We start from the raw sequence: 10,474 nt of genomic DNA, 5'->3' as shown, positions 1-10,474 counted from the left end.
TGCCAGGTGGGAAACCTGTAATGTCCAAACAGCCTGAGTTTTCATCATCTGCTAGGAGGGGGCTTTGTGCGAATGAGGTGGCATAGGTGGGGGGGCCGCAGGTTGGGGTATCCCAGAATTAACCCTTTTCTCTCCTCCACCTGCAGGTTGGTTTGGGAGTAGTCCTTGAGGAAGTGACACAGAGATCTCCCATGTGACACCGGAGGTCCCCGAGGAGTGCTGTCTTTGAGGACCTCTCTTTGGGCTGATGGAGAACTGGGCTTCCTGCGTCCTCTGTGCCCAGCTGAGATTATGGTGGATTTGGGCTGCGGCCCAGGCCTGGGCCTCCTGCTGCTGACCCAGCCCCGGAGGCGTTAGCAAGGGCCCTGCGCCATCCACCCCCGGAGACCACCCCTCCTACTAGGGGCCTGGAGCTGGCGAGTGACTATGCGGCTTGGGCTGTGCGTGGTGGCCCTGGTTCTGAGCTGGATGCACCTTGCTGTTGGCAGCCGGGGAATCAAGGGGAAGCGGCAGCGGCGGAGTGAGTAATGGAGGGGCTGGGCTGCTGCTAGCCTTGAGGGGCGGGGGCCGCGGGGTCTGCAGGGCCTTCTGGAGTCTCTGCAACGACCGACCGAGGTTTCCACTCGGTTGCGGCTGTCTAGCGCTCAGTGGGTTTCCTGGCAGTGGAGTGCCCAGTGGGTGGTTAACTTGCTGAGATGACCATGCCGTGGATGGCTCACTTGGTCCGTGTCCCCTTTGTGGACTCTGCTTTCTAGACTGACCCCCCCTGGGTCCCACTGTGGAGGATGCTCTCGGACATGGCACCGGCTTTGCGTGACCTCCACAGAGATGCTGCCTGGGACCCTGCCCAGCGTCGGGGTTCCCTCATGGTCCGGGGAGCTCAGGGTGCCTTTCTTTTAGTGATGGCAGAAATGTTGCCCTCAGGGGCCAGCAGATGGCACAGTGGTTAAGGCGCTGGACTCCCAAATGGCTGACCATGGTTCAAGTCCCAGACCTGATGGCTTGAAACTCATGCCGGGTGCATGTGCACGTGTGACCAAAATCCCGAGAGGAGAATGGAGAAGGGATTGTGGCATGGCCATCCCCCCAGGGAGTGATGGCTCGCTTTCTGTCTCTCTGTCTCTGCAGCGAGCGCATGTGCCCTATAGCAAACATCTCTTTAAAAAAAAGAAGTGCTGCCCTTAGCCTCTCCAGGTCAGGGCTCTGCACAGCTTGGCCGTGGGCAGCAGGGTGTCCCACCCAGAGCAGGGAGCAGGAGCAGTGAAGGAGGGAGGGTCCCGAGACTGGCCACCCCTGTGGCTTTCTAAAATTAGTTCATTATTTCTGTGTGAGAGCGAGCGCAGCCCCTCAACAGGTCTTGACGCTGAACCGGCCCCAGCCCCAGCCCACCTGGGTCGTGGGCAGTGCGTGCCTGTGTGTTCAGGGAAGTCTCGGGTCACGGACCCCGAACCTTCCCACGCGGCCAGTCTCAGGAGCATCACGGTTATCGCTGCGCCGTGGTCTGGCCCCTCCTGTGGCTTTCCCACCACGCCAGTGGGAGCTCAGGGACTGGTGGGGCAGTGGGGGCAGCAGATGGGTCTGGCCATGCCCTTCAAACCAGCACAGCTCCTTCTCGCTCTGTGTTTGGGAACGAGCTTCCATGTGAGATGACCTCAGAAGAAAGGGTCCCACAGCTTAAAAAGAGTCATTAACTCCTCTCAGCATGCTACTAAGAAAGGGGCAAGGCAGGCCTGAGGCCATGGTGTGGGAGTCAGTGTGACAGGGTTCCACGTGCACCTGTCCCCACCTTTTTTTTTTTGGAGAGGTTTTTGCTATAGGGCGCGTGCACTCGCCCAAAAGACAGAGAGACAGAAAGTGAGAAATCACCCCCCCTGGGGGATGGCCACACCGCAGTTCCTTCTCCTCCATTTTCCTCTCGAGATCCTGGACACACACACACACACACACACACACCCAAACACACACGCCTGGCGTGAGTTTAAGCCACCGGGTCCGGGACTCAAACCATGGTTGGCTACATGGGAGTTCAGCAACATAGCCATTACGCTAACTGCTGGTCCCTGTCCCCACCTTCTTCTCCGGGCACTCAGTGACTGGTAATGTCTCAGTGAGGGAGCCCTTACAGGTGGGAGTGGCCACAGCGTATGTGCCCGCGCTCAGAAGTGGGGTGGGAGCCTCTAGACTTGGGTGTTCCCCATCAGGCGATGGCTATCCCTGTCCCTGTGTCTTTCTCTGGCTAGTGCACGTGCCCTGCAGCGAACAAACAAACAAACAAACAAACAAAGAGATGCCCCGCCCACAGGCAGGAAGTCTTCCTGAAGTCCTGCCCAACTGCTTCTTGCTTCACTTTCCCCTCCAGAACAGGCCTGCTGGGGAGGGCTGAAGGGCAGTGGCGTTCTGTCGGGCCTCCATGGGAGTGGCCAAGGCCAGAACTCAGCCCAGGGGGAGATGTTCAGAGAACTGGTGGAGCTGAAAATCCCTGGCTCAACAAACGATTAGAGACAGTTAGGTTTAATCAGCAGCAAGGCCTCGGTTTTGCTCCCTTCTCCTCTGTCGTGGCCAGCATTTCGGAGGCCATGGGCCAGATGCGAGTTAGCAGTTTATAATCGGTCTCTTCCATTTCCGAAGTGAGAAGAGAGGACCCGTTCACACGTGGCATGCACACACCACACACGCCCAGCTCACCTAGGGGTCAGAGATCCGGGTTCAAGTAGGTCATACTGAAAACAAAAACAAAAGGACTGGACCGGGCATGAGAGAGGGCCAGGTCCCAGCGGTGGCCAATCGAGTACAGCAATTTTGATGCTCGCTTTCAACACAGCCGTGCCCAGCAGCCTCTGCAGCTCAGACACCAGCTTTTGTTACTGGGCGGTGTGAGAAGCAGACACGTTTGGCGCTGAGCCTCAAAGATGGGGTGCAGTGTGGGGAACAGCTCAGGGTGTGAGGGTCCAGAATGGGGGAGCTACGTTATTAGGCGATGCCTGTTATGCAATAACCATCATAATCTGAAAGCCGAAATGGAGTCTGTTAGGACAATAAAGAGGCTGAGGTGAGACAGCGGCTGTGTATGTTTCACAGCCTCTGGGAAAGATGGAGCTCTGTGTAGACATCAGGGTGCAGAGTCATTGCAAAATAAACAATGTGTGAACCATTTTGTCCTGGGGCTTCCAGGGAGGGAGGGAGGGAGAAAGACCCTGACACCTGCTTGCCACCCTGGGCTTGGCAGAAGGGCAGGTAAGGGTGCGCTGGGGCCAGGTCGAGGGAGGCTTCCTGTGTGTCTGAGCCTCAGGGCGGACTCTCCAATGTCCCGCAGCTGTCGGTCAGAAGGCCACAGAAGTTATCCCTGAGCCTGAGCCGGCCCAGTGTGAGTTCAGAAATGGGTGGCAGAGCCTGAGTCATGGCCTCCAGCATGGAGGGGACAAGAGATTGAGCAGAGGACTTCTATCTAGCTCTGAGTTAGAAAGCCCCCTGGCAGGGTTTCTTCCTGCTCCTCCCCTCAGCAAGGACTCCCCCACCCCCGCGCTGAGCCCCCCCTCCATTCACTGAGCCCGCCTTCCTGCCACCATCCCTTGCACTGAGAGGCCCCCTCACTAGGTCCTGCCTGCGTGAAGCCCCCAGCCCCCCTGGGCCCTCTGCTCCAGGCTGATCTCCCTTGTGCCCCGTCTCACTGCCCCATCCTCCACGTGGAGGGTCTTCCCCTCCGGCACTGGCCGTCCTGAGGCCCCGCTCCCTCACCGAGCACCTGCTTCTTCCTTGGGTTATTCAGCAAATGTTCACCGAGCACCCACGGAGCCTGGCCCCAGATTGCAGAGAACAATCTCCGGGAGCCTGTGAGTGAGGCGGGAGAGAGACCAGTTTAATCCAGTGTCCTCAGTGCTGCTCCAGGAGGAGGCCTGGGGCCGGGCGAGCAGGGGATCTCTAGGCCAGGCTGTCAGGCCTGGCTGGATGGGAGGAAGGGCATTCCAGGCAGAGGGAACAGCACCCACCCACCCCCCGAAGGTGTGGAGCTGGGAGGAGCATCGTGCCCATTGAGGAAGTGGGCTGCCAGAGCCTTGGGGTTTTAACTGGGGAACGACTGTGACCCCGTTCATAATCTGGGGAGCTTGTCTACTGAAAAGAAGTATTCTGCTGCTCATACCAAAAGCCCAATGAGTGCCCACTGCGCTGGGGCGGAGGGAGGGTCCGGGCAGAGGCTGGGCCGCTGGGGAGCTTGAATTGTGGGTGCGAGGAACCACTGGGGCTTCCAGTCTCGGGAGCACATGGTCTGTGCCAGTGGCTGGGCGAGGCAAACAGGCTGCTGAGGGGCTGCTCACAGCAGGCGAGGGGAGCGGAGGCCCTAAATGAACACCCTTGACTCCCCCTGGGCGTGCGCAAGCCGGGGCAGCAGGAAGCCACGGGGATGGCGCCTCTCCTGGGAGCCTGTGGCCTGAGGAGAGCCCCTGCTGCTCCTTTCCCTGGTCTCCTTACTGGGCCCACTCCCTTCCCCTTGTGAGCCTCACCCCTTCATTCATTCAGAAACAGCACAGCCTCTGCCCTCTGAAGGTCTTTCTAGTGGCAGAAAAACGCATATTTTTTATTTTAATTTTTTTTTCAGAGAGATTTTTGCTGCAGGGCGTGTGCACTTGACAGAGAGACAGAAAGACAGAAAGAGAGAAATCACACCCTGGAGAGATGGCCAGGCCGCAGTCCCTTCTCCTCCATTCTCCTCTCGGGATCTTGGGCACACACGCACACGCACACGCACACGCACACACACACATACTTCCAGCATGAGTTTTAGGCTGCCAGGTCTGGCATTCGAACTGCGGTCGGTTACATGGGAGTCCAGTGATATAACCATTATGCCATCTGCTGATCCTCAGAAAAACACATATTAGCAGATGCCAGTATGAGGTGACACATTCGAGCACTGGACGGCATGGAAACGCTCCATCCAGCCTTTGTAGGTGAGATCAGGGAAGACTCTCTGGAGGAGTTGACATTAGTTCTGAGGCATGAGGGAGTCAAGCTCAGCAAGAGACAGAATGTTCCAGTCACAAAGACCAACTTGAGTGAGGGCACAGAGGTGTGAAGTACTGTGATGTGTCCAGGGAAACAAAGATGCTGCTTAGGGTAGAGTTGTGAGATGAGGGGGAGGATCGGCTAGTAAACGCTTTTTTTCTTTTCTTTTCGTTTAGTTTCATTTCGTTTCTTTTGGTTTCTTCATTTCTTCATTTCGTTTCTTTTCTTTTTTTCTTTTCTTTTTCTTTTCTCTCTTTTCTCTCTTTTCTTTTCTTTTTTTCTTTCTTTTCTTTTCTTTTCCCAATTTGCTACAGGGCATGTACATTTCCCAGAGACAGACAGAGAGACAGGGAAAGTGGGAAAGCACTCCCCAGGGGAGATATCCACACTGCAGTCCCTTTTCCTCCATTCTTTTCTCGGAACTTGGGCATGCATGCACACATGCCCGGCATGTTTTCAAGCCATCGCGTCTGGGACTCAAACCATATGGTTGGCCATGTGAGATCCAGCGGTCCTAACCCCAGGCCACCTGGCTGGACCACAAAGGCTTTTGAGGCCAGGCAAGGAGGTGGGTCTGAATTCTGTAGGTGAGAGGGCTGCTGATGGCTTTCAGGCAGGGCCTTAAGATCCCGGAGGTGAGGAAGTGAGAGCTGGGAGCCGTGAAGCCCCTGGGGAGGAGGGACCGTGAGCGAGTCCTGCTTAGTCCACAGGCAAGCCCTCATCATGGCAGGTCCACAGGGTGTGCTCGAAGACGAAGGAGGCTAGAAGCAAGAGGGTGATTAAGCAGGCGGGCCCAGCCTCGCCTCGCTCTCGGCATGGAGGGCTGGGAAGCAGAGCACTTGGTGTGGAGGGAGCAGTGAGGGTGGCTGGGAGAATCAGAGCTGTGGGGGGGTGAAGTTGGGAAGGAGGCTCCACCCCCTTTTTGAGACTCCTCCTCCTCCCTGTGCCCACCTGGCCTGCAGCCCTCCAACACTGTCCCCACCCCGAGCACAGGCAGCTGCAGGAGGGGCTTTCTCAGCTGCCAGTGCCATCATGCCCTCCCATGGTCCTTTCCTTGCCAATAGAACACAGCTGTTTTCCTTCCCAGGAACTCCAGACACTGTGCCTCGGGGCCTTTGCACAGGCTGTCCCTCCCATGTGGCACGCCTTCCCCTCCGGTCGTCATCTCTCACTGCCAACCCATTTGCCTTGCTAGACTGAGAACACCTTCGGTTCCTACCCTCCTCGTTAAGCATCCCTTTCCTCATTGAACTGACCCCTGCCGTCACTGAACCCCCTTCTCCTGCTGAGCCCCCAAACGTTTCTGAGGTCAGTTTCCCCAGTCTCTCATCCCTGACTCCAGCCACTGGCTCCTTTGCCTGACCAAGGCCAATCCTGCCACCCGAGCTCTGTCTTTATTATTTTTTAAAATCAAATGCACTAGGACTTAGTGATTATTCATTGACTATTAAGAGTTCTATGTATACTTCAAAGACAGTCCTTTTTTTTTCTTTTTATTATTATTTTAAAATTTGCTATAGGACATGAGAGAGAGAGAAAACATAAAGAGAGCAAGAGACACAGAGAGAAAGTGAGAAAGAGACACAGAGAGAAAGTGAGAAAGAGACACAGAGAGAAAGTGAGAAAGCAAGGCACCAGGCACCAGGTCCGGGACTCAAACACAGTGGGCCATGTAGGAGTCCAGCCCTCAACCACCACGCCACCTGCTGGCCGAGCCCCGTCTTGACCTTCCCGAATCCTCACTCCATCAGCTTACACTGCCCGAGCCTTGTGGTCACAGTCCACATGCCTTTGTCCCCTCTCTGTCTCATTCTGTGGCCTCTAATGCTCGGGCCCTTCTTTTCATCATCCTCTCATCCTTCCCTTCCTCCCACTCTCAGCTCTCAGCCCCGTGCCCCATCAAAACTGCCCTTCCCATGGGCATCAGGTCACTGACCTGCGAGGGTCCAGTCTCGCAGTCCGGCTTGGGAGCTCCCGGCTTTGGCCTCCTCCCTGCGCCCTGCAGATCTCCCCTTTCCAGTTGGCTTTCCCACTCGCCACTCTCTTGGTCCCCTCCCTCCACTCCACGCTTCCTTCTCCGTCTTCCCAGTCTTTCCGCTCCCCGGCTGTCATCTCTGTGGTCCGTGGCCATCATCTGGGCTCAGCCAGAGCCCTCTCCTTCCACTCGTGCAGATTTGACTACCAGTGACAGCTTGCTCACATGGACTGATCCCCAGGTCTCTCCTCCCCTCTACGCCAACTTCCTCTTTTATTTTAAATTTAAAATTTGCTCTAGTGCATGTGTGCTTGCCAGGGAGAGAGAGGGAAAGTAAGAAATCACCTTCTAGGGGGCTATGACCAGGCTGCGGTTTCTCCTCCTCCATTCTCCCCTTGGGATTGGTTTTACAAGCTGCCACGTCTGGGACTCGAACTGCTCAGCTGGCCATGTGGGCTCCAGCTGCCTTAACACCATGCCACCTGCTGGCCCCAACACACCAACTTCTTGAAAGCAATGGCGCCATTTCCTCTCTCTACCTCCTCACCTTCCTTCTGCTCCTTTACCCCTGCCCACTGCCCTCCCTTCCAACCAACCCCAGCACTACCCTCAGCAGGGCCCCACGGCCTGCTGCTGCAGACCCCCTCATCTATCTTGGCAGCATTTGGGGTGCTGATACCTCCCTCTTCCCCCACGTGGACTCTCCTCTTGGCTCCCATAATGCAGTGTGCTTCTCGGCATCCCCTGCCTGTCTGGTTATTTCGTCTTAGCCCCTCGGTTCTCTTTCGGTCCTTCTCCTAAACGTCCAGTTCTTCTCACTCTCCACGCCCCTCCTCGCTGATGTGTGGCCCTGCGTGCCTCGGTGGCTGTTTTCATGGTGAGGTCCTCCAGGTCTGCCCAGCCAACGTGCTTCCCTTGTGCCCCTGCGCCTTCTGCAGCTCAGCTGACATTTAGCTGCTCTTCAGTTCCCCGCTCCGGTCTGCTCCTCCTCCTCCGGTCCCACTCTGCACAAAGGGCCAACAGCCACCCTGTCACACGAGCCCAGCATCTCAAAGTCACTTGACTTGTCATTGCCCTTCTCTCACCTCCATGGCCCGTCCATCACCTAGTCTTGTGGGTTCTGCTGCCGGAATAACGTCCTCTGCCTCCTCTTGGGTCAGCGCCAGCTCCTCCAGCCTCAGCTCTAACCTGGACTCCTCCTGTCTCCACGTCTGCCCTCCCTGCAACCCCTTCTCTTCTGAAATGGAACCCCGACCAGCTCTCCAGTTTTAGTCCCCCACTGACTTTCGTTCCATGCTCACTAGAGACAGGAACAGGGAGGAGAAGGAGAGAGAAAGCAGCTCCCCAGGACCTGGCCACACCGCAGCCCGTTTCCTCCAGCTGTCCCTCCTGTCAGGACCCTGCCCACATGTGTGCGTGGAAAAGCGCTGAGTACGCAAGCCGTGAAGGCTGACACTGAAACCCTAGTGGGCTGTGTGGGATCCAGGTTCCTCTGCACAGCGCTTAACCACGGTGCTGCAGGGCTGACCCCCTCATTTGCCTTTAGGACATGTGGGTTCAAGACTCCTCCTCTCAGGGCCCCTGCTTCCTTCTCCAGCTTCACGGGTAACCTCTCACTCCGTGGTCCTGCCAGGCTGAGCTACTTGCAGACCCCCAAGCATGCCACGCTTGTCTTGCTGTGTCACCAACACACGCACCCAGCGTGAGTTTCAAGCCACCGGGTTCACAAGCTGAATGGCGCTGGGGAAAATGCCGGATGTGGTTGGTTGAATGGGAGGCAAGCAGCAGGGTGCTGAGAAGGCCTTCTGCACCTCCACCTTAAGGAAGGTGATAAGGAATAAATGAATATGGCCACTGAGCTGTGGGGGCCTGCAGATGGGACACCTGGGTCACCTCAGTTGTTGAAACCAAGGCCAGCCCCCGGAGGTGCCTGGCGATTGAGGCACTAGACTCCCACATGGCTGACCGCAGTAGCTTGTAAACCCAGTGGCTTGAAACTCATGCTGGGCGCGTGTGTGTGTGCCCAAAATCCTGAGCGGAAAATGGAGGAGAAGGGATTGTGGCATGGCCACCCTCCCTGGGAGGTGATTTCTCGCTTTCTGTCTGTCTCTCCAGCAAGCACACGTGCCCTATAGCAAAAATCTCTCAAATGAAAAAAAGAAACCAAGGCCAAAACCTAGAAGCAGCACGCACAACCACAAATTAAGAGACAACCATGCATAACAGAGGACTTACTGTCTGTGAAGGAAGTGGTGTCTAAAATTGGTAATGACTTATCAACTTATTAACAATACAGCCAAATACAGCCTGAGAGTGGAAAATAATCTGAAAGACCCCCTCACAAGTCTCATATAGCATATGGAGTATTTTTGTTCAAACGATGACTAACCCCATGAGCACAAGTCATTTTTAAATTGATTGATCAAAACAGAGGATTAAGGGACCAGCAGATGGTGTAATGTTATGTCGCTGGACTCCCACATAGTAGACTGCGGTTCGAGTCCCAGACCTGGCGGCTTCAAACTCACATGGGGCGCGTGTGCACGCGTGCCCCAAATCCCAGGAGCATAATAGAGGAAAAGGGATTGCAATGTGGCCAACCACCTCCTGGGGGGTGATTTCTTGGTTTCTGTCTCTGCCTCTCTGGTGAGCACATGTGCCCTATAGCAAAAATCTCTCTTAAAATAAAAAAATCAGAGGATTAAAACAGGGTTGTGGCATGGCCATCACCCCTGGGGTGGGAGGTGTTTTCTCACTTTCTCTCTCTACTGAGCACATGTGCCCTGTAGCAAACAAACCCAAAACTTGGACAACTGGTGGCCTGGTGGTTAGGGCTGCTAGATCCCATATGGCCGACTCTGCAGTTAAAGTCCTACTAGACATGTGTTGCATGCCTGCCCAAAATTCTGAGAGGAGAGTGGAGGAGACGGGATTGTGGTGTGGCCAGCCCCCCCGGGGGTGATTTCTCACGTTCCCTCTCTCTATTTCTCTCGGGCAAGCTCATGTGCCCTGCAAGGGGGGCAGAAGTCTAGCCGCACTTGTGGCTTCTCCTCCTTAGCTTTCAGAGACTTTGATCCCTTTGCCTGAGAAATCTTGGTCAAGCAATTTAACCTCTCCATTTCCTCATCTGCAAAACTAAGAATTGGGGCGAGTGATCGCAGTAACTACTCCACAGGCTGTTGTGAGAGTTACGTGAGCTGATACTTGTGGAGCGCTAAGACCACTTCCTGCCACAGAGTAAGCGCTGCTGCCATGGATCGCGGTCGGATTTGTTACTCTCCTGTTTTCCGCTCACCTGCCTGGTCGCCCTCATTCTCCTGTTCTGGAATCAGGCATCGTTCCTGGAGCGCACACTCTGCCCAGCAGTCCTTCAGGGAGGGCACGCTCGCCGCCCTCTCAGGTGGAAAGGAGGCCAGGCCGTATGTGGGCAGCGCACTGCTCAGGTGACGGCGGTGGGCACCCCGCTGCCCTGTGGTTCCAGGCGTGTGCCCCATGATT

The 10,474-nt window shown here is 55.9% G+C and overlaps 1 protein-coding gene across 1 annotated transcript in view; it reads left to right on the top strand.

Moving 5' to 3' along the window:
* Nucleotides 1-10,474, top strand: part of RSPO1 (R-spondin 1) — a 22,132-nt gene that overhangs the window by 4,843 nt on the left and 6,815 nt on the right. Inside the window, exon 2 of the mRNA XM_006158580.1 lies at nt 147-520. Within this exon, the coding sequence (XP_006158642.1) occupies nt 427-520 (94 nt within the window). The 5' untranslated portion in view covers nt 147-426. The remainder of the gene's footprint in view (nt 1-146; nt 521-10,474) is intronic.

The sequence above is a fragment of the Tupaia chinensis genome, unplaced genomic scaffold (assembly GCF_000334495.1).
Source record: "Tupaia chinensis unplaced genomic scaffold, TupChi_1.0 Scaffold000604_1, whole genome shotgun sequence".
Classification (NCBI taxonomy): Eukaryota; Metazoa; Chordata; class Mammalia; order Scandentia; family Tupaiidae; genus Tupaia; species Tupaia belangeri.
Note: the sequence above shows the minus strand (reverse complement) of the source record. Positions and strands in the feature narration are given on the sequence as shown.